Here is a 26,229-nt window from a genome sequence, read left to right as displayed (position 1 = left end):
TTACAGAAGTTCATTCACAGGTTACCTTCAACATCACTCAGTGGGTTCCATAAGGGTCTAAAATGCTTCTGGATTGAATTTAAAATTTCTAGATCTAGAGGGCTAAAGGGACATTAGTCCACTGTTGTCAAAATGCAATGAGAAATGTTAATGTATGCCTAATTTCCATCAAAACTTTCTATTCAACAGCTCTTAAAACTTTTTTAAACCCCTGCATCATTTCTAAAAGGATTAAGGCAAACTGCTTTTTTGTTAAAATTCAAAATAAAGCTTTTCAAAAGATCTAAATGGAACTTCTATATACAAATTTATTTAAAACTCTCAGGATCAAGAGACTGGCTATTGCCAACTATAGATTTCATAGTATTCAAGATAGATAAAACATATTCTCCCTTCTATTAAAGATGAAAATAAAATGCCTGTATCAGTTTTCTATTATTAAAAAACTATGAACCTGGTAATAGATGTGCTATAGTGTAGTCTCTCAATACCATGCTTAGTCCTTCCATCTTACCTGCCTATGTATAAGATACATTTTGTTCCTTAAAAAAAAAAAAAAACAGATCCAGTGGGAGAAAGAATGTTTAATAAATGGTATTGAAACAAATAGCTATCTGTTTGGAATAAAAATAAAATTAGATCCTTATACCTTGTACCATGTAGAAAAATACATATATTACTGATGGATTTCAGAGTAAAAAATAAAAATGCAAGTACCCAAAATTCTACATACAAATTTAGGGAGTTCACAGACTCCCTAAAGCCCGTCCATGGATCTCAGATTATCTAGAAGAGAAATTGTTAATTATAACTTCTATTAAAATTTCAATGTCAAATACCAGATGTGTTTTCAACATCAAGTCACATGCAACAAATGAAGATGAACACATTAACTCATTGCTGTAACTTTATAAAATCGCCAAACTGGAACTAGAAACAGAGGCATGTCAATACAAATGGACAATGACTTAAGAAAAAAAAAAAATACACCAATTTAAATAAGTTTGAGTGCATACTGTACAAGTGTATCCATGTCTGTTAGCCTTTCAGAAATATAAAATCAGCTAAATCTGTAGTACTTAAAATTTAACATATGCAATGTTATTCTCAAACTTGATTAAAATACTTAATAAATACATGTTTAATATGAATAACTGCAACATACTTAAACATCTAAACATATAATAGGAATTCTATAATATTAAAATGCAATACTTTCACCTGCATTAATCTCATACACAATGGAAAAATACTTGCAGATAATTAGCATTAAGAATGCAAATATATTTTCACTGTGGAAGAAAAATAAGATTAGAAATCATATATTTGTATAATCTACAAGAAAGCTGTAGATAGTCTACATTATGATATTCTATGTTAAAATGAAAGCAATGTTTAAGTTTACAACAAATTTACTCAAGGCAAAATATTTATTACAGAACAGAATCTTAAAGCAAGGCAACATTAGATTAACCATTTTAGTTTCTTTTTTAAATGAAGTGTAGCTTTAAAATTGTAATAAAGGTTAAAACATAAATTCTAACATGCTCGTCTCTTCTTATAAATGGGATGATGTAGAAAAGCAAAGCTTCAATGTATAGGGATTGGAACCATCTGTAAAATTAAAAAACAAAGTTAAAAGTTTCCTTCATCAAACTTTCATGATAAAATTGAATTATCAGAGTAATTATTTCACTTTTTTATAGTATTTGAAGAAGGAAAATTTCTATGTAAGGTAAGAAGATTACTTTCATTCATACCTACTAGCAGGTGAGCTAAATGAAGGCTGGAATATTGTCCATTTTACATTCCTGTTGTTCTAAATATCATTTGACACATAGGATGCACTCATAAATTTTTTTTTATAGTGAATTAATCATTATAGATAAACAGTATCAGGATTAGGCTTATCTAAGTCCATTTGCAAAACTCACTTTGCAGAAAGTATCACCAATGGTAATCACTCTATAAAAGTTAATTCAAATATAGTTTGGGAAATGGAATAAGATTGGAATGTAAAAGAAATGAGCTGAAAAAGTTCTAAGAGAGTTAAGTATTAAATCTGATCAACAGGGCATATAAATTTTTAAAGTGCTAAAGAAAAGAAGGGGTGGTATAATACACAAAAATACTTTCATTTTTTACATTCTTCTTTAACTTTTCAGAACAAGCAGAGATAGTTCTTCGTCAACTGATTATGCAAAGAAATAATTATGTTATCTTAATGTACCAGAATTTTAGTGTTAAAAAAATTCCTATGAAAATACATACATCAGCAAGTTTAGGCAAGACACTGCAAAAGATTTAAAAAAAAAACTGTACCTGTCTTTAAGGAGTTTACAATTCATATACTGTATTTTGAATGTACCTCAAATATGCACATAAAGTCTTTTAAAATCTTCCATCAAAAATTTAGCCTGACTCACTATTTATTTTCATGACTAAGGTAAAATGAGAGGAGGTATTTCTATTTACTAATTTTTTACTAAGAAAATTTTCAATCATGAAAAAATATATGGATCAGTATAATGAATACCCACATAGCTTCATTAACTGTCAACATCTGTCAGGCTTACTTCCTCTACCTACTCTCCATACACTTTTGGGGTGCTGGAATATTTTAAAGCAAATCCTAGATATGTTACTCCATCCATAAATACTTCAGTGTATATTCTTCTTCCCCCCACTACCATTCATCATCACTCCTAATAAAACTGGTATTAATTATTCTATTATTTATTTAGAAAGATAACATTTCAACACCATATAGAGCCAGGAGTTGAGTAAAGTACGCAGCACAAAGCTTCAAAAGTTAAATACTTGTGTATTCTTTGCACTATAAAAAAGAGGCCATTTACCATCATAAAGAGAGTGACACTTCAGTTGATACAAATTAAAATAATGTGGGATACCAAAATTTTTCATCTATCATATTGGTAAAAATCGAAAGTCTGAAAACACTCAGCACTGATGGGAGAGTTGGGCAGCAGGCATTTTCATACACCACAGGTAGTAAAGTAAACTTCAAACTTCCAAGGACAATCTAGTAACATTTACCAAAACATAAACCTTTATGCTCTCCAGGAGGAAACTGCCCTACAAATATAAAATATGCAACTAGTCCGATATTTATTATAGTAACAGAAAAAACACAATTAGAAACAAGCAGTATTCTTCACAGGGGAAATGATAAATCAAGTAAACTATGGTACATCACTACTAAAAACAGCTACTCTGTGGCGAAAAAAACAAGGGGGGGAGGGAGTTTTACACGTGCTGATACAGAAACAGTTCCAAGACATATTAAGTGAAAATAGTAAGGCACGTGATAGTATGTATAGAAGAACCATTTTGTGTAAGTTTTAAAAAGGTAGATACATATACTGGGAAGGAAGAATAAAAGGAAAAGACAGAAAGGTTAGGGGTTATAGAAAGCTTTAAATTTCATTTTGTACCAGTATGTACCATCTGAGTTTTTTAATGATATATATTTATTGCTTTCTTCTAAAAAGATCAACAGGATTTATGGAAGTCAGTCTCCAAGCGGGCCCCAACACTCTGTACCTCCTCGTATTCACTGCCCTGTATAGCCTCCTCCTATACTGTATCACACAGTTGGTCGGTGTGACCACCAGATTACAGCATAAGTGATATCACGGCATTTCCAGTAATAGATTACGAAAGGCACTGTGCCTTCTGTTTTGTTGGTCTTTTGCTTTCATCTCTCTTTCACTCATTCAAAAAAGGCAAAAAGAGCTACCATGAAATGGCCAACATGGTTTGACTGTCCCTACAAAGAAACACATGAGTGAGCATGGAACTGGATTATCCAGTCCCTGGTCATAAGACTTAAAATGATTGCACCCTTATGAGACCAGAGGCAGACCCACCCAGCTAAACTGTACATAGATTATTGATCCTCAGAAACAGTAAGATAAATAAAGGTTTGCTGTTTTAAGCTGCTAAATGTTGTGATAATCTGTTACATAGCAAAAAGTCACTAATATAAGAATTATTAGGGGTTGTGGAATTTATATGCCTTTTTAAAATTCAAACTTCTATATTAAAAAAAAACCTGCTGTCTTTAAATTATCATCAATATTCGGACAGTAACTCCCACTGAATAATTATGACACAATTTTACTTACTTGGAACTCTTATCTGATAGTGATTAAGTGCTGTGAGGGCTTCTACTGCATCAGTTTTGCATTCCCATTCTAAAAGCCCAGAAAGTGTTTTGGCAGAAGCTAAAACAAAACAAAGAAACACAAATCCACTTGTTATTTGCTTATCATCAAATTAACCAGCAAACTTAAAAAGAGGAAATATGCACTTACGTTTTGCATCAAACACTTTATATTTGATGAATGTAAGAACTTCGTGGTCATTACACAACTGTCAAAGAAATGTAAAACTCCATTAAAAAAGGCCAAAATAATATTCCTACCTTTTTTGCCCTCTCCCTCAGAAAGTAAACTTTATGGTAGCATTTAAAGTTCTGAGTATGGCATGAATGAAGTAAACCAAATGTTTTTAGATTAATAAGCTACATGAGAAAATCAATTAAAATGGTGATATCCTATAAACTATGTATATAATTTTAGTGCTAAACAATAAAGCCAAGACTTGTAACTGAAACATATATTCTCACAGGTGACCAGGGTTTAATTGAGTACCTAAAGTGGGGAGTGGTGTTCTGGAAAAATCAATTCTTTTCTGAAGCATTTCCTGCAGTTAGGGGAAAATGCAGGGATATATAAAGTTCTGTTATGGGTGAGATTTAAGGACACGGTCAAAGAACTTTATAAATGCAGGACTAAGCATACTTCATTCTAATTCCAACTCTCAAAAATATTGATCCACAAAACAACAGAAGACCAATGAAGGATGGAGGCCAGAAAAGTATAATGGTCAAAGAATGAACTGTATTAACTACCAAATAAGTAAAAAAAAATACCAATAATATCAAAAGCAGAAGCTGAACAGTGAGAGAATTTAAAATGATGTTAAAATACCACATATTTTAAACTAAGAAACAGGAACGTTTTACACAATTTACACGTCAGTGCCTACCTTTGTGAAGGTCTCTTCCGTGACACACAATGGAACATTGTAGTAGTGCAGCACACAGGAGGGTGGCTGGATGATGTTCTTAGATGCCTGGCCAGCACTTGTAAAACGATTATTTTTGCTCATTGCAAAATCCTTGTAGCTACTTGTACCATCCTCCAGCTCAAATATTTGACTTGGAACAACTGAATGTTGTTTAGACACACTAAAGATGAGAAATCAAAGAGGTATAGAACATACCTTTGTTAGATAAAAGCAGCAAGTTGGCAGGCAGTCTCAAACTGTTAACATATATGCCTGCATCAATCCTAACAAAAAAGGCATATGCAGCTACTACTATTCACTATTTTTAACATTTATTTAATGTTTAAATTTGGCGTGAGTTATAATCAATCGTTCTTACACTTAGAAAAACCTACTGAATATATTTCCATATTAGAAAACAAAAAATTGCTCATTTTAACATTTTGCTTTGATTATAAAACTATGTATAAGTAATACACAAAATCTAAAATATATGATCTGAAGTGTCTAAAATGACACCAATATAGCTGCTAGTTTCAGATCTGCTCTCAGTTACATTAAAATATTCTGAAATGGAAATTAATATCTCCAATAAAAAGGATAAACATTTTTTAAATTTACCACTTAAGATAAATAATTACCAAACATTAAGTCTTTTTCCAAACAATTTGACATTGTTAAGATGTGTGACAGCTCTTTCTACAGCATACTCATCACCCATTTCTACCAGTGCTGTACCAGGAATGGTCTTCATAAATTTTACCTGCAAGTACAAAATCCCCAAAAGGTGAACATTTAATTCCCTTTAACAGTAACAGAATTTTTAAAAGACATTATAAGTGGTTGATGTCAAGTAAAGAACAACACCTGGAATCTTAACTTTATTCTGCTCTTCTATTAGACACTCTTAACTCTTATCAAAATGCAATAGTTTAAAACAGAAGACTGCAATCCTATTGTATAACACACGGAAGAAGAGCAAAGGCTTACCCTGACTCTGTTATTTATTAACTGTGTGAAATGGGGCAATTCACTTCTCTGAGCCACAGATTTCCTTCTAAAATGGAGATAATGATAACATTTGGCAGAACTCATCAATATTTATTCATCCAATAAATATTTATTAAGTACCTAAATGTTTTAATAATTATGCACTGTACTAATGTACTGGGGATTTAATGGTAAACATAACAGACATGGTCTTTTTTTTTAAGACACGTTCTTCTTAAAGCTTATGTTCAAGTAGGAAGGTCAGAAATGTTGGAAGTAAATGATAATTACCAACAGTTCAGCGTGCTGTTCATTGCCTTAGTAACAAACAAGATACTGTATGAGAAATAATACAAAATGACCTTGAGATAGCATTTCCAGTAGGAGAGGCAGTTGAAAAAATAGGAAATACACGTTTTCGTGACAACTTTGAGAAAAGCCATATTTATCCTCTTGAATTATTCCAGTTTTAGTATATAATGCTATAAGGGTTGGATGGGATAAAGTATGACTATCTTCCAGCATAGTGCCTATGCCTTGGAAAGTCCCTAAATATCTACTAAGTATTACTAACATTAATAACGTATTAAACACAGTTCTAACCTGTTAACCTCAAGGAATAATGAGAGTACTTACACAACAAATTGCAACATAGCATTTATATCTATCACTGCAACTATCAATTTTAATAGGCCATCCTAGTATGTTTATACTACACCTGTACTTGAACAAAACTCAGCTGCAGTGGAACTTTTCAGTTTCATTTGAAGTCAATTGCCTTCCTGTGGGCAAAATTTCTCTCCCTTGATTTAACCTAATAACATTTCTATAAAGTGACCAAATATGTATGTGAAGTATGTAGTTCAACTGGCAAATCTCAAAAAAAAGAAGAAACTAACCATAAATAGATCTTTAAAGGATTATGATGGCTTAAAATGTATCATTTAAAATTTTTAATTTTTTGAGATGTGGAAAAAGAGCAGAATTGTTCAAATAACATAAGAAAATTTTCTTTTTATTAAAAAGTGATTTGGATTTCTAAATGAGACAATAGTTCACAACACAAAAAACAATGCTCTAAAAATGTTGATTAAATTGCCTGATTCCAGTTGTCTACAAATGTGAAAAGCACAAACAGAAGAGTAACACTATGTAAAGAAGATTAAAATACACATTAAAACATATCAGTTATAAATTATGCAGTTTCTGGACCTTAACAGAACACCCAGATATAGAAGATAAATGTATATATGAAAAACTCTGAACTACTTTTCTCACTGCTGCTAAATCTGTTCCATGTATTCTTGGCTAGTTATACAAGCAGAAATATTCCTTATGTTATCCCCTAAACCAAATATGGACTTTCTTTTTTTCTTTTTCTCTTTCACGTGGTCAAACAGGTAGCAGAAACTTTTTTTCAGAAATGTTTCAAGTTGCTGTCTCAGATCAAGGAGGCTTTAGAATTAAGGAACTAAGAACTCAGAGTAGCAATTCCATTCCCCACTATGACTCACACACTGTACTTTCTTTTATTGCTGTGAAAACAATACTAAAATCACTTAAAACAACAGGAAAATAACAACATACTACAGTACTGAAACTCAAATTAGTAAATGTATCAAACAAGTGGTAAGAAGACTACCAATCATTTCCCCAGTTAAATTTTCCATGATTCTTTCAAAAATAGTTTAGAAAATACTTTGTGACAGGGACTTTTCTAAGTGTTTGTGAGATATCAATAAAACATCACGGATCTGGGGAAAGCACAGAGTTATCTGGTGAAAATAAAGTTCAATGAAGTTTTAAAGATCTTCAAAATATGTGAAATTTAAATGTTTCACTACTTTTTGAGTGTAAAAGTTTTGGACACAGTCTATCAAAGTGGGTCAGTTTCAAATACTGATCTGAGGTAAAAGCATGTTGTCCTGCAGAAGATACTAGAACTCTAGCGTTTGGGAGGCAGATATATCAATTTAGAACTCTCCTAAAAATTCATAGACAGCTAACTCCTGAGACATGTTTATGAAGACTAAGCTCCAAGAAAGTAACTGCTCTTTCAAAATTCCACAGTTCAATATGTTAAATACCAGAATATATCTAAAGTGATTTTAAAAGTATAGGCTTTATGCCTATAATATGCTAGTAATTAATTAAACTACTTACCATTTTAGGCTTCTATTTATATTAGTAATTTGCTCTGCTATTCAGCAGAAATTAACACAACATTGTAAAGCAACTACACTTCGATAAAAATAGAAAAATATTTTTAGTACCAACAACCTACTCTTATCACTAACCAACAAAAAACAATCTCTAAATTTCTACCTAATGAATTTTTAACTTATGTGGCTCACTACTGAAAGAACCTGCATGTTCTTAAATACAAGAAAACACATATATCTGCAGCCTTTTCAGATTTTCCTATTATATATCCTAGCAAAAGACGTTAATATAAAATGAAACTTTAAAAAATAATTTCTTAAAAAAATGAAACTTACCTTTTCAATATTTCCATATAAGCAGAATAGGTTGAAGACTCTTGAACAATTCATTTTTAGTTGATGTAATCCACTAACCATTACAACTGAACCAGAGGGATTTCCTCCATGCATGTAAGAGGAAGAAGCCTGTGGTAATGGATAGGCAACAAGCTCAGGTGTATCTCGAGAGCCCATTCTGTAACGACTGGGTAAAGGTAATAATGGGCCATGGGATCCTATTAAAAACAAAACAAAATAAAAACTTTAGCAGACACACTTCACCACACACAAAGACAAACTTATTAGCTAGGTTGATGCATATCCAAGGAAAACTCAAATGTATGAATATTCAAATATAACCTGTAGGAATTAACAAAAATCTGTATTTATTTGCACCAGATACAATATACACTGACCTGCACACACTTGCTTACACCAGGACTTAAGTTCTTATTTTCAAAAAGTGATTTTAACAAAAAAGTAAGATCAGGCTATGGATGGATGAAAAGGAATCAGTGTAAAACTTTGGGCCACTATATATAAATTATACATGAAACTCAAAAAAATCTGCCAACATCTTTTGCAGGAAGGAATAATACAATAAAATCTTCAGTGAAATCTATATACAGATAACACCTTTAGTTCCACTAAGAAGCTGTCCTCTTGAATATATTTTACTATTAATGTACTTTCAGGCTAGTATTGTATTCTCCTGATTATAATTTAGGAAACAAAAAGCCTAGATTTAGTTAATAACCCCCCACAAATGACTCAAAGGTTATCATTATTCAGCAACTTCCATTTTCTGAAACATCAAGAATCCAAAAGAAGATAATGCTTGAATATCTGAATCTGCTGTCACAGAAACAAACACAAAACTATGTCTCTCATTCTAAGAATCTTTACTAAAAATCAACTAGCTAACTCCAGAGTAGCTCTAAGTAACTTCAATTTACTCAGTTTTTCCCATCCATAAAAGATTAGAAGCAACAGGAAAAACAAAGCTAGAGTGAATGGAATAGATGGGAATGAAGGAGTCCAGAGAAACTGTGATACTAGAAGTTGGCAGAGGGCATATTCACAGCAGGAAAAAGAGAGGCATAAGAACTGAGAACAAGCAGCTAAGATGGAGAGATGTAACTCAAAAATGTAAACCCACACATCTTAGTGCTCCTAAAGTGAAGTGTCAGTCACTCAGTCGTGCCCGACTCTTCGCAATCCCATGGACTGCAGCCCACCCCTGTCCATGGGATTTTCCAGGCAAGATACTGGAGTGGGTAGCCATTTCCTTCTCCAAGGGATCTTCCCGATCGAGGGATTGAACCTGGGTCTCCTGCACTGCAGGCAGATTCTTTACCGAGTGGGCTGAGTCAGTGATTACAGAAGCATATTCTGGGGTGCATATAAAGATTTTCCTACTGTGCAAGAAGCCAATCCAAAAACCCAAGTCCTTCCCTCATTTTTCAAGAAATAAAGAATATGTAATGCTACTGGCTTTCACTCTTATGTAAGACTAAGGAACACTTGTCATCTACTGAGTGAGTTACTAAGAACTACTATATTTTGGTATTATAGCACATTATTACAGCTTATGTGGATTCAATATTCTAAATATAGCTGCCATTCATAACAACACAGAAATACTATCACTGACACATGTAAATATAGTATAAATTCCTACAATTTTATGGAGGCATACTTTATTAATATATCATTATCAGTGTTGCCTTAAACTGATCAAGGTTTTCAACTGCTCTTATTGTCGATAATCTAGTTTATCAAAACAATCAATATAGCTCATGGTGAGTTACTTATTAAGCAATTATCTGTATTTTGGCCTCTAATTTAGACTATTACATACATGGTGGCGTTAAATATCAATTATTCTTACCCCTACTGCAAAATGCACATATATATTATACTTTACCCAGCCCTTCCCCTAATACTACCATTTGCTTGTACAGTAATGACACTACACTATTATGACTAAATTTTTTCACAGAAAGTGGGAAAATGTACGTTAGATGGGTAATGGAAACTTCCACTCTGCTGCAGTTGACCAAGGTCCAAAAACTCTACATCTAATGCCACAGGTAACAGATTCAGTGCAAGAGATCATCTGATGTTTGTAATGACACTGAGCCATCAGGATTAAATTATGCTATATACACTATTTAAATCACTACCTATATTAAGAAGATTAAAAACAAGTCTATTAAAAGCTTTCTAAAATAACTCATGCAAAAAGTATTGCTGCTTCTGTTTTAAAAAAAATTCACTTATATGGGAAAATGCTACATAAATGGCATTTTGAACACTTTGAAGGCCTTCCCCATCTTCAATACTTTAAAATCTGTACATTATTTTTGCCACTTTTCAAGTATGAGGTCTTCTATCAGTTCATCTCACATGTCTGGACTTTCAAATAAAGATTTAAAGAATTCTGAAAGCACAGATTTATACTGCTATAATAAACTAGTGAACAAGTTTAATCTGTTAAATAAACCTTTTATTTTTTCACATACTATTATACAGGAAAAGTCACCTATGATATGACACCAAAATCCAAATGAACCTGCTTTGCTGAACTGCTGATCTGAAGGGACACAGCTATGATTTGAAGCATTTGTAAAAAAGGCTCAATATCACGAGCACTGACTCCCATCTTTGCTTTTACCCCAGCTTCTTCATGCTACTTCTCTCTTCAGTCAATATTGACTCGTCATTATCTCCTATCCCCTATCCTGCTTACTTCCCTAGGAAACTAGAGCAAACTTTCCTCTGAGACAAATGTTTCAATAAACATAGCTCAGAGCAGGTGCCCCTACACAAACCCACCACAACCATCCTTCAGCAGGACTCTTCAGAACCTGAATGATCCCTATTTAACAAACATCATTCCAAAGAGTTTTGCATCTTAAAAATTTATACACACACACTCTTAGGGCATGAAACCAACAGAGAGTTTCACAACAGGCTTTCAGAAAATATAAAGTTCTTCTAGGGCATATAACATATTCTTATAATTTTCATGTATTTTATTACGTGAAGACAAACCTGAAAAGCCACACTGAGAAAATGGTTTGTGTTATCATTACTGTAGTACTTTGTCCTTCATTTATATGCTCACAGATTTTTTTCTAACTCCCTCTGATAGAATAGTTAACCAATTCTGGCCTTAAGCTGACTGCCATGACACATTTATATAATCTACAACTATACTACAAACTTTGATGAGCCATTCTTTTGAAACCCTCCATTATACAATGCACAGTAAATTCCTAATAAGGGTTTCTTTACTGAAGGATCAGAACTACCTATATGACCATATTAATATTTACTGTTAAAGAAACTAAGAAAAATGATCAAGGAACACACTATAATGACTGTAGTAAGATTTTCACTTTATACTACACTTACTGTTTTGATATAACATTGTTTCAAAATATCTTCTGCAATACAGACTACCATAGAAACTTGAACAACACACACACACACACACACACACAATTAATTCCTGGAGTTCAAAAAAAAGATACTAGGGATTAAGCTAAAACTCACAGCAAAGAATGGTCATCAAATATGTACACTATTTGAAAACATTTCAAACAACAGGAAACACTGGTGGCTTTTCAATAATAAATCCCAAGAACACAACACAGCGATTTCTGTTTTCTACCACTTCTAATAGTAATGCTAATTGTACTTCAACTTTAAACCACAGAATAGGTGGGGTCAATAACTACTGCTAAAAACTAAAAAAATATTTAAAAACACAGAACTTAGAACCAGTTCCAACTTTTATCAACAATTCTCAACATCTGCTTATAAGGACAACATCCAGATACCTAACTTTTTCCTGGGGAAGATTACCAATCTAGGTTTCATAATCTTATCAACATAGCAAACATTAAAACTAAGAAGTTTAAAAAGAAAAAGAACTAAATACAAATTTAACCAAAGGTGAAATACCAAGTATAGAACTAAAAGAATTAAGAGATCTAACCAAAATCATGTTTCCTTTTCAACAAATACCCCATTTGCTCTGCCTTTTATTACTCTAAATTCCTCTTTGCTCATAAACTGCTGGAATGGAAGAAAATACACTTACTGAGCTATACTTCTTTTTGGTCTTCTAACCGTCTGGAGCTCATAACTAATCAAAACCAAAACAAAACAAAATGTAACAGTAAAAAAGCTTTCAATCCCAAACAAGAGCTCTCATTTATCCCAAAGATTATGTGATATAACAACACCCTAAGAAAACAAAGAACTTTGGATAACTCCTTTGGAGTATATTAATAAGGGACTGATCCCATAAACCAAGTCAAGTGAGCAGAAAAAAGAGACAGACAAGAATTGTGCCATTCTTCATCAGAAATGCAAAAATTCTAAGAGTTTGTCTATACTACCTTCCTTCTGCCTTGACAAACTTACCATAGCCATCATGTCTAAACGAAGAAGGGTGTTCTCCCAAAATGGCTTGTCTCTGGCGACCCTTTCCTCTATCTGACACAAAAGTAGAAACATGGTTTTAACAATTTTGACTCAAGTACTTAACAGAGTTCTCACATGGGAAACACCCATTCAAAACATCCATTACAATTCATGAGAAATGTGATTCCTGGTTAATGTTAAACATCCATTCATATCCAATTTAAATACAAACACCAGAAGTTTAAGAAAATAATTCTATCTAACAAATTCCACTTAACTTGAAAATATCTTTTTGGCAAACGCCAAATACAATCACACTTTTGAATTTAAGGAAAGAATGGATACTTTTCAGAAAGTGAGGTACACAATGCTAAAGCTTGACACTGTACAGAAGTTTTTTACCAATACATGTCTTTAAAACAAGCTTTAAGTGCAGTACTTTTGAAAGACAGTACCTGATGCATACTATTAGCTTCAACAGCAACACATTTTCAAAGTGGGCTTCTTTCAAGAAGTTCAGCATAAGCCAACAACAACCTGTATTACATGGTTTCACAATCAGTAAACACAGAGTATTTTGTATGTATATACACATATTTACAAACACCTACTGACTTGAGAGCTGGAAATTTTCACATCACTGGCCCATACTGTATCATGGATTGGCCACTGTCTATAGACCTTAACACCAGTCAGAACTAAGAACACCCCCAAAGCTTAAATATGCCAAGTTAAAGCTAACCAAGGGGGCTACATTATTGGACGAGAGTACTACAATACTCCTAAAGGATAATTTTTATGCTAACTACATCTTTAGGGGAGGCATGCCAATTTCCTCAAATCTAAGATAACAATAAAAAAAATTATTCTAAGTTTCTAAAATAGTACTTCCTATGTTAGTAAACTTTAAAAATCATTGCATAATATTTTGAGAAAGTTTGCTGATCAAATTATGGTGTTCAGTAAGAGTTTCTTTTTTTTTTTAATGAATCTTAAGAGTCTGGTCATTCTTTGAAAATTCAAAGAGAAGACTTTCTACATATCCTTAGTCACCTAAACAAATGAGGTTAATGGGAGATGAGAAATACTTTAATTTTCACTTCACGCTACAGAAGTATTGTTTTAATTACCTATTTCAAGTTATCACAGCACTGAAAGGGACCTAGGAGGTCATCTAGTTCAACTTTTATTCAGTGTAAAAATTCTCTTTATATCATCCCTGAGACTATCAACTGGGACCACCTAGCCTCTGTTGACCCAACTCTGGTAACAAGGTACTCATTACTTTCCCTTACATTTTCAGTTAGTCCTAAATCATGAAAAAATTAATTTCTATATTGTATAGAAATTTGTCCTCTAAATATATTCTACTCCATTTAGGGCCTCACAGCCTTACTCAATACTTAGTCTTTCTCCAAAAACTCTTTCAAATGCTTAGAAGTTATTATGATCCTCTTCATATTCCCAAAGTCATTTATTTCTCCTCCAATCTAAAAACTCACAGTTCCCTTCTTCCCAGTATTATCATTCAAGTCTCACTCTATCAATCCAGTCTGCTATTCTATTCTGCTAACAATCTTCTGATCAAGAATGCAACCAAATGCTAAATATAAGTGCTTATCTGATTTAAGAATCTTAAACCCAAACCATCATAAAGTCTTCATGGCTTAGTTTTACTGACAGTTAACTATGTGCTATAAAAGAAAGAGGACTGAATTGGGAATCAATTAAGATTTCAACTTAACCACTAATTTGCTATATAATCATAGAAACAATCTTTATGTATAAAATGAAGGAGTTAAGAGTAGATGATCTCTAAAGTATCTTTCAGTCAAACACTGTCATTATTTCTCTTGAATAATTGGAAGAATGCACTACCTAACATAAGGTCATATAAAGAAGTATGAGGAAGAGTCAAACACTGAATTTATCAATGTATAAACAGTGGTTTGTAATCTTTCACGGATTCAGTCTGATGGAAGCTGTGGACCTTTTCTCCCCCAAAAGATGCACACACACACACAAGTTTTGCTTAACATTTCTGGAGGGATTCTCTGGAGTCTAGGCTAAGAATTCTTTGTACTAAAATATAAATTGACCTGAAAAGAACTTTTTGAAATAAGATTGTATTTATAAAGTCACTCTTGTTTTTGGTAGAAAAAGTTACAGTTCAATACCAACTTGAATGGAAGCTGAAGTCACTACAAAAACAAAAATAAACTGCTATATGATATTTGCTGTACAGACAAATATCTGTAAGGAATCAGAAAACAAGAATTTTTTTCCCTTTGAAAGTATAAACAGCTAACTGTTTTACCTCCTTTAATTATATTTCCCTATTTAAATTTCTATCGTACATTTCTAAACTTTCCTGACTATAATTTCTTGTATAAAAATCTAATCTAAGCTGGCTTTTGTAAAACTCAGCTCTTTTAAAAGAATAGAAATAAACACTATTAAAATAAGAAGGATGTCCATAAATATTTTAAGAAACATTAAGGGAAAAGTAACCACACTTACTATTTCAAATGAGTTTAGAAAAAAACAAAACTGAATGCTCAGTAACTGTAACTTGACAGAAGTGAGAGATTTCTCATCAACCACTTGTTCTGTTGTTTGAGTACTAAGGCTTTGTTTTTCAATACTGTATTCAACTGTACCAAGCCCAGGCCAAGCAGATTTCTGTGAGTAGTGAAAAATGTGGGGTCCAGCCTAAGCTGCATTATCAAACAAACTTGTTTGCAACCCCATGCGTAAGACAAGATGATTTCCTGAGAACTAAGAATTAAAGGGGTCAATCACCCGAAAGTCCTAAATATTTGAACATGCAAAGGATCACCACATTGTCTCTTTTTTTTCTGGCAAGAGTACATGCACTATGGAGTTCCTACTGACCAAGATATTTTGCATAAAGGTTTTTCCTAGTTTACTGACTTCTACAGATATACTCATCTTGGTGAGGTTTCCCAACACATGGTTCAAACACTGATATTGTAGTTGAGATGTAGCCAATACTGCAGCCCCCTTGTTTTTACAAGATCCACATTTTGATTTGTATATTCCAGAATTGCCACACAGTCAGTTGAACAATTTTATCATTCAAATCTATGCTCATGAAATCTCGCATTATAAGTTATAGGTGAAAATGCATCTCAAATGAAATGCTCCTATTTTCAGATTTATAAAGTTTAAATATAATCTACCTTGAACAGACATGGTACTTTCACCTACATTTGAAAGGTCAAAATTTCTAGTTACACAAATTAACATGAATGATAATCTTAAATTGTTACAAAAAGTGACAACTTATAAACAGCCACTTTACAAAAATCAAACCACACAGAAAATCTTTTTTTACATATAATGCATCTTTTCATTATTATGTTATTCAATGTCCACAATTGAGGAAAACAAAAACAAAAAAGTAATCTTAGGTGCAGCAAATATGCATCTCTTTTATCTTTAATATCTGTGTGGATTGGTTGAGCATTATAATTTCCAAGACCTGCAGATAGCTCTATTAAGGATTATATCCTCTATTAAGGATTCAATTAACAATTTGAATCTAAGCTGCTAACAGTTACAGCAACGGGCATTAAGATTTACAACATTGTAGATAAAATGTAGTATCCGTCAGTGAAAAGTTTTAAATTCTACAACTGAAACCTTAAGGGAAATCAAACCAATATATACATACAACTTGAATAAATGGGCACAGTCTATCATGGTATTCATCCCATGCAAGTCTGAAGTACTGTTAAGTGTCCTCCTTTAAAAACTTGGGGTGATGGTGCATGCAGTATGCAGTCAAGGTGAATTGCAAGTCTGAGTTTTTCAGAGGGCTTTTTGCTGATGCCGATGTTGTGCATGATGAAGTGTAGAGTCAGCCTGCTGGAGTCCTCTATCCTTCTTAATGCCTCGTCCAGCTTGGGGGGAAAGTTCTTTCCATAGAGAAGCAGTGTGCAAGTTTGAAGTTTGTAAGGAATATTCTGAATCAGTTTCCTCTCCTCCAAAGAGAGAGAGCTGCTTGGAGAAATGCAAGTCCTTGAACTGCGGGCGTGCCTGTATGTGTGGGCTCCTTGTTGAACTAAATATAAGTTAACTCAGTACATACCAGAAGGGGGCACTAATGTTCAAGGTTCTTTTCCAGCATTACAAGGCCTTTTGCAACAAAAGCTTCATCAACAAGGTTTTCATTTGAATGAACTAGCTCATGTCAGGAAAAAGGAATCTAACTGCATGTAAAAATTTGACAGCAGATGTCAAGTACATCTAAAATGCATAAAATACTTACCTCGTCTTCCCAAATATGGTTTAGTGTAGTCCCAACTGTCATTGTCATTCCTGATAACATTTAGACGAGTTGGCTGTTAAGATTAAAAAGAAAGGAAGTTCAAACTGTGTATCCAAAGCATAAATAACTTTTCTGGCAAAGTGTTGAAAAAAAAATATTTACCCTTGCATATTCAATTTTTAGTGTGCAACATCCAGCATATATATCTGCTCCATTGAGAGCTGCTTTAGCTTTCTGGGCACAAAGGACTGATTCGAACGTAAGCTCTATTAAGGAAATTTGGTTTAAAGTGTCCAAAATTTATCATTATTCACTCCCTAAGAAGTGGACTGAAAAAAGTCAGAAATAACTTCTGAAAATGCTTTATGAAATAAATTTCTAACAATTTTTAGTACGAGAATTTATTTTTAAGATCAAGGGTACCAAAGAAAACATAATGCAACCAAAATGTCTACATTAATCCTGCTACTCTGCTAAGTCGCTTCAGTTGTGTCTGACTCTGTGCGACCCCATAGACGGCAGTCCACCAGGCTCCCCCGTCCCTGGGATTCTCCAGGCAAGAACACTGGAGTGGGTTGCCATTTCCTTCTCCAAGGCATGAAAGTGAAAAGTGAAAGTGAGGTTGCTCAGTCGTGCCTGACTGAGTGACCCCATGGACTGCAGCCTACCAGGTTCCTCCATCCATGGGATTTTCTAGGCAAGAGTACTGGAGTGGCTTGCCACTGCCTTCTCCCTCTAGGTCATCAGAAATACTTTATAAATTGGGGAGTGAGAGGGGGAAAATGGAGCATGGTCTCATTCTCTATCAAAGGCCAGTTTGCTATCTTTTTGTTTCGATTCTTGAAGCTTTTAAACTTTTATTTTATATACAAAGAGCTAGTATTATTTCTGCATAAGTTAGATGTCTGACTCACTGGAAAAGACTCTGATGCTGGGAAAGACTGAAGGCAGGAGGAGAAGGGGACGACAGAGGATGAGATGGTTGGTTGGATGGCATCACCGACTCGATGGACATGAGTTTGAGCAAGCTCTGGGAACTGGTGATGGACAGGGAAGCCTTGCATGCTGCAGTCCATGGGGCTGCAAAGCATCAGACACAACTGAACGACTGAACTGAAGTTAGATGTGCTGAATGATCCATTCAAGGAAGTTCACTTAGTCAACTTAATGAAGCCAACGTCTTTTGCATACTGGTGGAAACACTGGCAGCACATATAGAGGCAGTGTTTCCAGATCAGACCATGCTGGTTTGAGCCAACTGGGCAAGACCAAGAACCCTTCTTTCTCTTTTTACAGCTTGCTATCTTGAAATAGGAAATACTGTACTCTTAAAGTAGGAAGAACAGATAATTTTCTGTTAGGTAGTCCAGTGATTGGGAATACACACTTTCACTGCCAAGGGTGAAAGTTCAATTCCTGGTTCAAGAACTAAGATCCTGCAAGCCACACAGCAAGGCCAAAAAAATTAAGGTGGAAGAATATTACAAAGAATCAATATAATAACAAAAGAAATACTTGATTTTTATATATTTCTGAGAAGGCTGAGTTTATAATCTTTACCCTCATTTTACTGGCCTTTAAAAATTTACTTTAAGTTTCTTTTTAAAAAAAAAAAAAATCAAACCACAAAAGTGATAATAAAAAAAAAAGCAAAAATACCTTGCCAGAGTAATATACATAATATACATATTACCATTATATATCCTTACTTTTTTCTATGCATATAGTGAAGTTGCAAGGTCATGTCTGACTCTTTGCGACCCCATGGACTGTAGCATACCAGGCTCCTCTGTCCATGGGATTTTCCGGGCAAGGGTACTGGAGTAGGTTGCCATTTCCTTCTCCAGAGGATCTTCCTCACCCAGGGATCAAACCCGGGTATCCCACATTGCAGGCCAGACGCTTTACCATCTGAGCCATCACATGTACACATAGGTTAGGGTTTTAGATTTTTTTAAATTATTTTTTAATGGGATTGTACTATATGTACAGCTTGCTCGTTTTACTCAATGTATAACAAATTTAACATTGAAAAGCAGGTCTTACATTAATCATGATCATTTAAAAGATTCAATGAAAAAAGGAAAGAAACATTCTGCTGATTCCAAAGTTTTGATACTTCCAAACTATTTTAAAGAGATTCAGAAAAGTCCATTTGAGATAAATTTCAAAAAGGTACAAGTATACATATAATCAAACAGTGTTTTTTTTCCCCATTAAAAAAGCAAAGCAAACTGTAAGTTGAATTACTAGATTACTTTACAGTAGAAGTTATCAAAAATAGTAAAATTCTCTGTGCGTACTGCAGTTTTGTTTTTAAACCTAAGACAACTAGATGGTAGAGGATAATAAACACTACTTGTTCTGAAAATTATTAAGCAGGAAAAAGACCCATATTACACAGCATTCATACACATCAATAAAAAATTTACAAATAAAGGATATTCAACCATTGCTTGTATCCCATTTCTCTTGAATATAACAATACGCTGCACTTTTCCAACAGGATTGCATACAGTATATAAAACATCCTAGGAAGGAAAGAAAACAAGACTTCATCACATCTTATATTCAGAAATACAATAAAGCTAAACTCTATTTTGTTTAACAACAAAAAAAAACCTGTCATGATGTCATTTCTATTAAGCACTAATTAAACTTTTAAAAACTGCTACACTTTAATAAATCTAAAGCTATTTCTTCACCTACACAATATACTCACATTAGAGAACTTCCAATGAAACATTTGAAAAGCATTATTACTTATAATCTCCTAAATGAATCCTCAAATTTTTAAGTACCTAAAAGAATCTCTGATAATACAATTAATAAACCAAAGCTGTAACCAAGTACATTTTTTCCCAAAAGTGACTCTGAAATGTTTAATATTATAATCACTTAAATTACAATAAAAAATATTTATTAAAGAGTAGGAGTAGTACAACTCAGTGTTTATTTTTCAAGGACAATGGCTATAGATAAAAGACGCAGGGAAGATCATTTATAAAGAGTTAAATTTCACCAAACAAGATGCCTGAATATAAGAGAGAACCCTAAATACCCACTTAGGAACAATTCTTCAACTTTCAAATTTTTTGAGTACCTACATTACAGAGCCACACCATTAGGTAACAAAGGATATAATAAACAAATCAGAGTACTTGTACTAGTTATATTCTTTTTCCCAAAACACCAAATACTGTAAATATATGCATGTTGTTTATTAATAAGTCTATACAGATCACAAAAATACATAGATACATAGTATCTATCTAAATTTAAATAGTATCTAATGCTTTAAAAGTTTATATTCAAATATCATATACTCTTACTAGAAATCATATTAAATGAAGCTCCTCTTATTATGACATTTTATTCATTACAAAAATCAAGTGTCCTTATCACTAGTTTATTATTAAACAGCATGCGATTATTATAAAGTAGAAAACTCAACTGGTTCAGGACATGAATCCTTTCAAAATTCTAACATTACTTTTTTAAAGAGTGAAGAAGAGAAGTTTTTAACAAGCTATCTCTAAACAGTTTATAATGATAAATACATCTTACTGTACCACGGGATTCTGTCACTACCTAGTAGATGCTCTTAATGTATGTGCTGGCATATGAGTGACAGAGATTTCTTGGATCATTTCCAATAAGTCTGCCTATACTTTACTATCAGAAAGAGAGTTAACAGTGAGAGTAGTAAATAAAAGTAATGTGTCTATTTAATTACGACAACTGTGCTTCTGACCTTTTTACAATTTCAGTGCTCACCATGTCTTTGTTCATTAAACTTGATAGTCAAAACTAAGATTATTTTTAATAATTTTTTTTTAAAACCCACTATTTTCAAATATCTATATGGCAGTGAAGAAAACTACAGGTTAGTTACCCAAGGCAAATTGCAAAATCACTTTTAATTTAGTCTATCTTACTAAAATACATACCACTGTAATTGGATAAAGAGGATTCTGAATTGACAGCAGAAGAACTTTGTTGCCTCCTGATGGATCATCAGTATTTCCTGGCCGAGTGATCCTTTTGCTTGTAGAATAGTTGAAAAAAGCCTGCTGACCAGCTATGTACACAGGTTCATCTGCAGCAAACGTCACACATTCTTTGGCACTATCTATGTTCTCAAATTCCACCAGAGCCTGCCTTTTAAATGGCATCATCATTACATAGCTGAAAGGAAGATAGGGAAAGAATACCTTAATACAGCAAGTTTAACATTTTTCTCAAGTAAAAGCAGACTTTAATTAAAAATGTCTCAAATCAAACAGGCTAGTAGTCTTCACTACCTACACCCAATGTTAGTAAATTCTTAAATTATCCAAATAAACTGTAGTATACCAGGTAGATGGTATATGTTTGAAAGGTCCTCTTGTGATTAAAAGCTTTTATCTACCTCGTGCCCTCCTCAAGCACAATTCTGTTATAAGTTACTAATAATCCCATCCAGTTTATTCCTCAAGCTGCCACTTAAAAGCAGCATTAGAAAATATCTAGAAGTCACAACTATTCAAGCCCGTGGACCTAGGGCCTGTGCTCCATAACAAGAGAAGCCACTGCAATGAGAAGCCCATGTACTGCAACTAGAGAACAGCCCCCACTCACTGCAACTAGAGAAAGCCTATGCAGCAATGAAGATCCAATGCAGTCAAAAATAAATAAAGCAGTGTGTACATGTCAAAAAAAAACTAGAAATGAAGGGAGGTTAGCAAGAAATCAGAACATGTGGATAAGAACAGGGAACCATGTCCTCTATTCACAGAAACAAGGGCCTTAAAAATATTTTTAAAAACAATCAATGTGCTTTTTATAAGAGCAGAAGGCCAGAGAAATAACATGAGGTCAGGTACTCAGGGACAGCACTAGCACTGCTTCTCAATCAGGCATCCAGAAACTAACTCCACTTCAAAAACTGGCAAGACGTTTCTTAGTAATAAACAGACCACTTTGTAGCCTAGCAAATTATGTAATTTCTTAAGAATTTCAGCTTCCTTATTTATACAACTGGGAGCACGGCTGTCAAGATTACAGTTCCTGCATACAAATTGTTTGCCTTGCCTCATTCATCTTTACATCCTCAGCATCTAGAAACGGTGTGGCACATGACAGGTATTCAAACAATACTTGGTCTAGGAGGTTTACTAGCTTTCAGCCCACATCATTCAAAACTGAAGAGTAAGACACAGAAACAGTAACGCCTGGGATTAGTTTTACCAACTATAAATGCAAGATATAAATTTCAGGAGAGGAATATTCCTTTTAGAAACTCAAACTCCGAGTTGAGGTTCTAAAGTTTTGTATACAAAAAACTAGAAAACACCAGAATTAGGCCTATGCCAAAGAAATTTAATAATAATAAATATCCTCCCTCTCACAAATCTAAGTTAGTTTAAAGCTAAGTAGTATCACCAAGTAAATATGTTACTAATGTCCTTTGGGTCTTTGGAAACACAGAAAAATCACAAAGGCTCAAAAAATAAATTCTTTATTGGCCTATTATAATAGACTTATCTGTTTGTAGTAAAAAAAAAAAATGCTTTCTATAGCTACAATAAGAAGTAAGTTAGAAGCACAGAGTTAAATGTTACACAGGTTACCCAGGGAAAGTAGCATCATATAAAGACAGGGAATGGAAAATTAGAATGTCACAGGCATTTTATAATTCATTTAAATTCTGGGGTACATAATTTAAAAAGTTCAAAGTACTAATATGAGAAAGACTGGAAGACCAAAGAGAGAAAAATAAAATGTCCAAGAAATATGGAAAATGTCCAAGAAATATGGTAGGGTAGGTATTCAACTCCGGAGAAGGCAATAGCAAGCCACTCCAGTACTCTTGCCTAGAAAATCCCATGGACGGAGGAGCCTGGTAGGCTGCAGTCCGTGGGGTCGCTACTAGTCAGACACAACTGAGCGACTTCACTTTCACTTTTCACTTTCACACATTGGAGGAGGAAATGGCAACCCACTCCAGTGTTCTTGCCTGGAGAATCCCAGGGACGGAGGAGCCTGGTGGGCAGCCGTCTATGGGGTCACACAGAGTCGGACACGACTGAAGTGACTTAGCAGCAGTAGCAGTAGCAGGTATTCAACTCAGAGAAGGCAATGGCAAGCCACTCCAGTACTATTGCCTAGAAAATCCCATGGATGGAGGAGCCTGGTAGGCTGCAGTCCGTGGGGTCGCTAAGGGTCGGACACGACTGAGCGACTTCACTTTCACTTTTCACTTTCACACATTGGAGAAGGAAATGGCAACCCACTGCAGTGTTCTTGCCTGGAGAATCCCAGGGACGGGGGAGCCTGGTGGTCTTCCGTCTGTGGGGTCACACAGAGTCGGACACAACTGAAGTGACTTAGCAGCAGCAGCAGGTATTCAACTTATAGTTTAAAACATACTTTATAATTTTTAAATAAAAACAAAAGGAAGCAAGAGATTTACTACATAAATCAGGTCTCAAAAGTTTTGTTTTAAAATTCAAACTGGTATAACTAATCACTACCTAGTATTCATTCCTTTAATGAAAGAGAGAAGGGAGGAAAAGAGACTTATGAGGATATATTTTTGAATAGTCTTTTGATTAAATAAAGACAAAAAAATAGCAATTATCCTGACTTATTTTTAACATCTTACAGTTTCTTCTGAACTTCTTTCCTATACATCTAGTTTTTAAGTATAAAATTATATATTGAACTTGGTGACTCATCTTTTAAATACAAGCAGTTTCTGTATAATCTTTATATTTGCCCTCACATATACCACCAAATAAATCAACAAACAAAAAACAAATGTGACATTTTGAAGCAAACACCTACTCCTCATAGGAGGCTATTCAAACTTCTTTCAGCTTTGGTAGTAGATACCTCTTATTCAAGATCATTTCACACAACTGAAACTCCTATTGTACATATTTATGCCAATTAAGCTCTTAATTATACACTGATTTGTTCCAATTATTTCACGATTGTTCTATCCACATAACTACGAATCTTGAGGACAGAACCATGTACTATGCAAATTAACTAAATTAAATTCATATATGGAACACATTACCAGAGACTAAATATCAAACAGTACAGAGTCTAAAAATTGACAAAGCCATTCAAAAGTAATTCAAATTAATCACAACCTTAAACAAACAGTTCTATTTCTTTAATCCCCAATATCCAGTTCCATGGTCATAACTGACATCAAAATATCAATATAGTTATTATTTCCCTAAAGTTCCCAACTTCATTTTCTCACCAACTTGTTTTCTGACAATGCGTCAGTATATCTTGGCTGTAAAAAAATAACTTAAAAAGCCCTAAATACATAAGAACAGAAGAAAATAAAAATCCAGAGATAACCTCACTGTCTCATGCAGTCTCTTTATAACTCCATGAGGCAACACACCACCTGGAAGTAGTGACTGGGTGCATCAGTGTCAACATGCAAGTCTATACTGCATCTAAGGGGGCTGCTTCAATACTATGCAACTCTCCAGACAAACTTAACTTCTAATATCCACTCCAAATGACTAAGAAGTGATAGGGTACTCTTTCTGCCCCCTTCTGATGTCTATGTCAGAAGCTTTCTCTATCTCCTTTATACTTAATACAACTTTATTATACAAAAGCTCTGAGTGATCAAGCCTCGTCTCTGGCCCCAGATTGAATTCTTCTCCTCCGGAGGCCAAGATCCCAGTATCTTTGTGTCATTCCGCAACAACCTTTCATCTTGGGGGCTCGTCCCGGATTCTTCAGGACAAGGTAAGGATGCTTGGAGCTCTAGTACTTTGTTCTCCTAGCAGGCACGTTTTCTGCTGTACTGCACTAACTCTACAGTGTGCTTGCTTGAATGAATGACATGCCCTGCGTGAAGCAAGTGATGAGCCCTGCTCTGCGGTTCCACGGTGATCTCATATGGCTTAGGGCAGAAACCTGTCGGGGGTTTATACCGACCTGCCGATGCCAAGAGGCACCCAATGTCTCCTTTGGGGAACCGACCAGAAATGGGCAAAGTGTGTGGACCGAACTCTCCTTTCTCGGTCAAACTTTTCGGTCTCTTTGACCATTTCATAACTCCTTGGGAATTAGAAGTATTAACCTAATCTATTGAATGATAGACTTTCAAGGGACTTGTGATCTATGCTGTTACTGTGTACTGTGACTTAGGTCCCAAACTTGGATTGGTAGTCAGGAAAGTGCCTAGCCTCGCTAGGAATCAAAAGTTCAGAAGGTAGATGGAGCTCTAGCTACAAGAACATCTCTGAGGTTAAAGGTTAGTCAGATTGGGACTGCAATGGGTTTTATACTTTGGTAGGGCTTCCCTGGTGGCTCAGAGGTTAACGCGTCTGCCTCCAATGTGGGAGACCCGGGTTCGATCCCTGGGTCAGGAAGATCCCCTGGAGAAGGAAATGGTAACCCACTCCAGTATTCTTGCCTCGAAAATCCCATGAATGGAGAAGCCTGGTAGGCTACAGTTCACGGGGTTGCAAAGAGTCGGACACGACTGAGCGACTGAACAGATAGTCATCTTAGTGATACTTCAAGAAATGGACTTTTATTTATGCCCATGTGGTTTTTCAATAGCTGGGGAAACAGTGGAAACAGTGTCAGACTTTATTTTTTTGGGCTCCAAAATCACTGCGGATGCTGATTGCAGCCATGAAATTAAAAGACGCTTACTTCTTGGAAGGAAAGTTATGACTAACCTAGACAGCATATTAAAAAGCAGAGACATTACTTTGCCAACCAAGGTCCGTCTACTCAAGGCTATGGTTATTCCCGTGGTCATGTATGGATGTGAGAGTTGACTGTGAAGAAAGCTGATTGCCGAAGAATTGATGCTTTTGAACTGTGGTGCTGGAGAAGACTCTTGAGAGTCCCTTGGACTGCAAGGAGATCCAACCAGTCCATTCTAAAGGAGATCAGTCCTGG

At 34.4% G+C, this 26,229-nt stretch overlaps 1 protein-coding gene across 4 annotated transcripts in view; it reads right to left on the bottom strand.

Annotated features, from left to right (window-relative positions):
* Positions 1 to 569: 569 nt before the first annotated feature.
* Positions 570 to 26,229, bottom strand: part of HNRNPLL (heterogeneous nuclear ribonucleoprotein L like) — a 39,758-nt gene continuing 14,098 nt past the window's right edge. For 2 of the 4 annotated variants that reach the window (XM_055399480.2, XM_088841531.1), the window contains 11 exons: positions 21,246 to 21,483; positions 19,741 to 19,826; positions 17,458 to 17,554; positions 17,296 to 17,368; positions 13,002 to 13,073; positions 8,583 to 8,800; positions 5,736 to 5,857; positions 5,074 to 5,275; positions 4,338 to 4,395; positions 4,149 to 4,247; positions 570 to 1,614 (listed from right to left, as the gene is read on the bottom strand). In XM_055399480.2, the coding sequence (XP_055255455.1) occupies positions 1,559 to 1,614; positions 4,149 to 4,247; positions 4,338 to 4,395; positions 5,074 to 5,275; positions 5,736 to 5,857; positions 8,583 to 8,800; positions 13,002 to 13,073; positions 17,296 to 17,368; positions 17,458 to 17,554; positions 19,741 to 19,826; positions 21,246 to 21,483 (1,321 nt within the window). In that variant the 3' untranslated portion in view covers positions 570 to 1,558. Of the gene's footprint in view, positions 1,615 to 4,148; positions 4,248 to 4,337; positions 4,396 to 5,073; positions 5,276 to 5,735; positions 5,858 to 8,582; positions 8,801 to 13,001; positions 13,074 to 13,456; positions 13,539 to 17,295; positions 17,369 to 17,457; positions 17,555 to 19,740; positions 19,827 to 21,245; positions 21,484 to 26,229 lie in introns of all 4 variants that reach the window. The other 2 variants (XM_088841532.1, XM_055399481.2) reach the window with 2 other exon arrangements.

Source organism: Moschus berezovskii, chromosome 11, assembly GCF_049115385.1.
Source record: "Moschus berezovskii isolate FMDL1 chromosome 11, NW_MosBer_1.0, whole genome shotgun sequence".
Taxonomy (NCBI): domain Eukaryota; kingdom Metazoa; phylum Chordata; class Mammalia; order Artiodactyla; family Moschidae; genus Moschus; species Moschus berezovskii.
The sequence above is the reverse complement of the archived record's forward strand: the minus strand, read 5'-3'. Positions and strand labels throughout refer to the sequence as shown.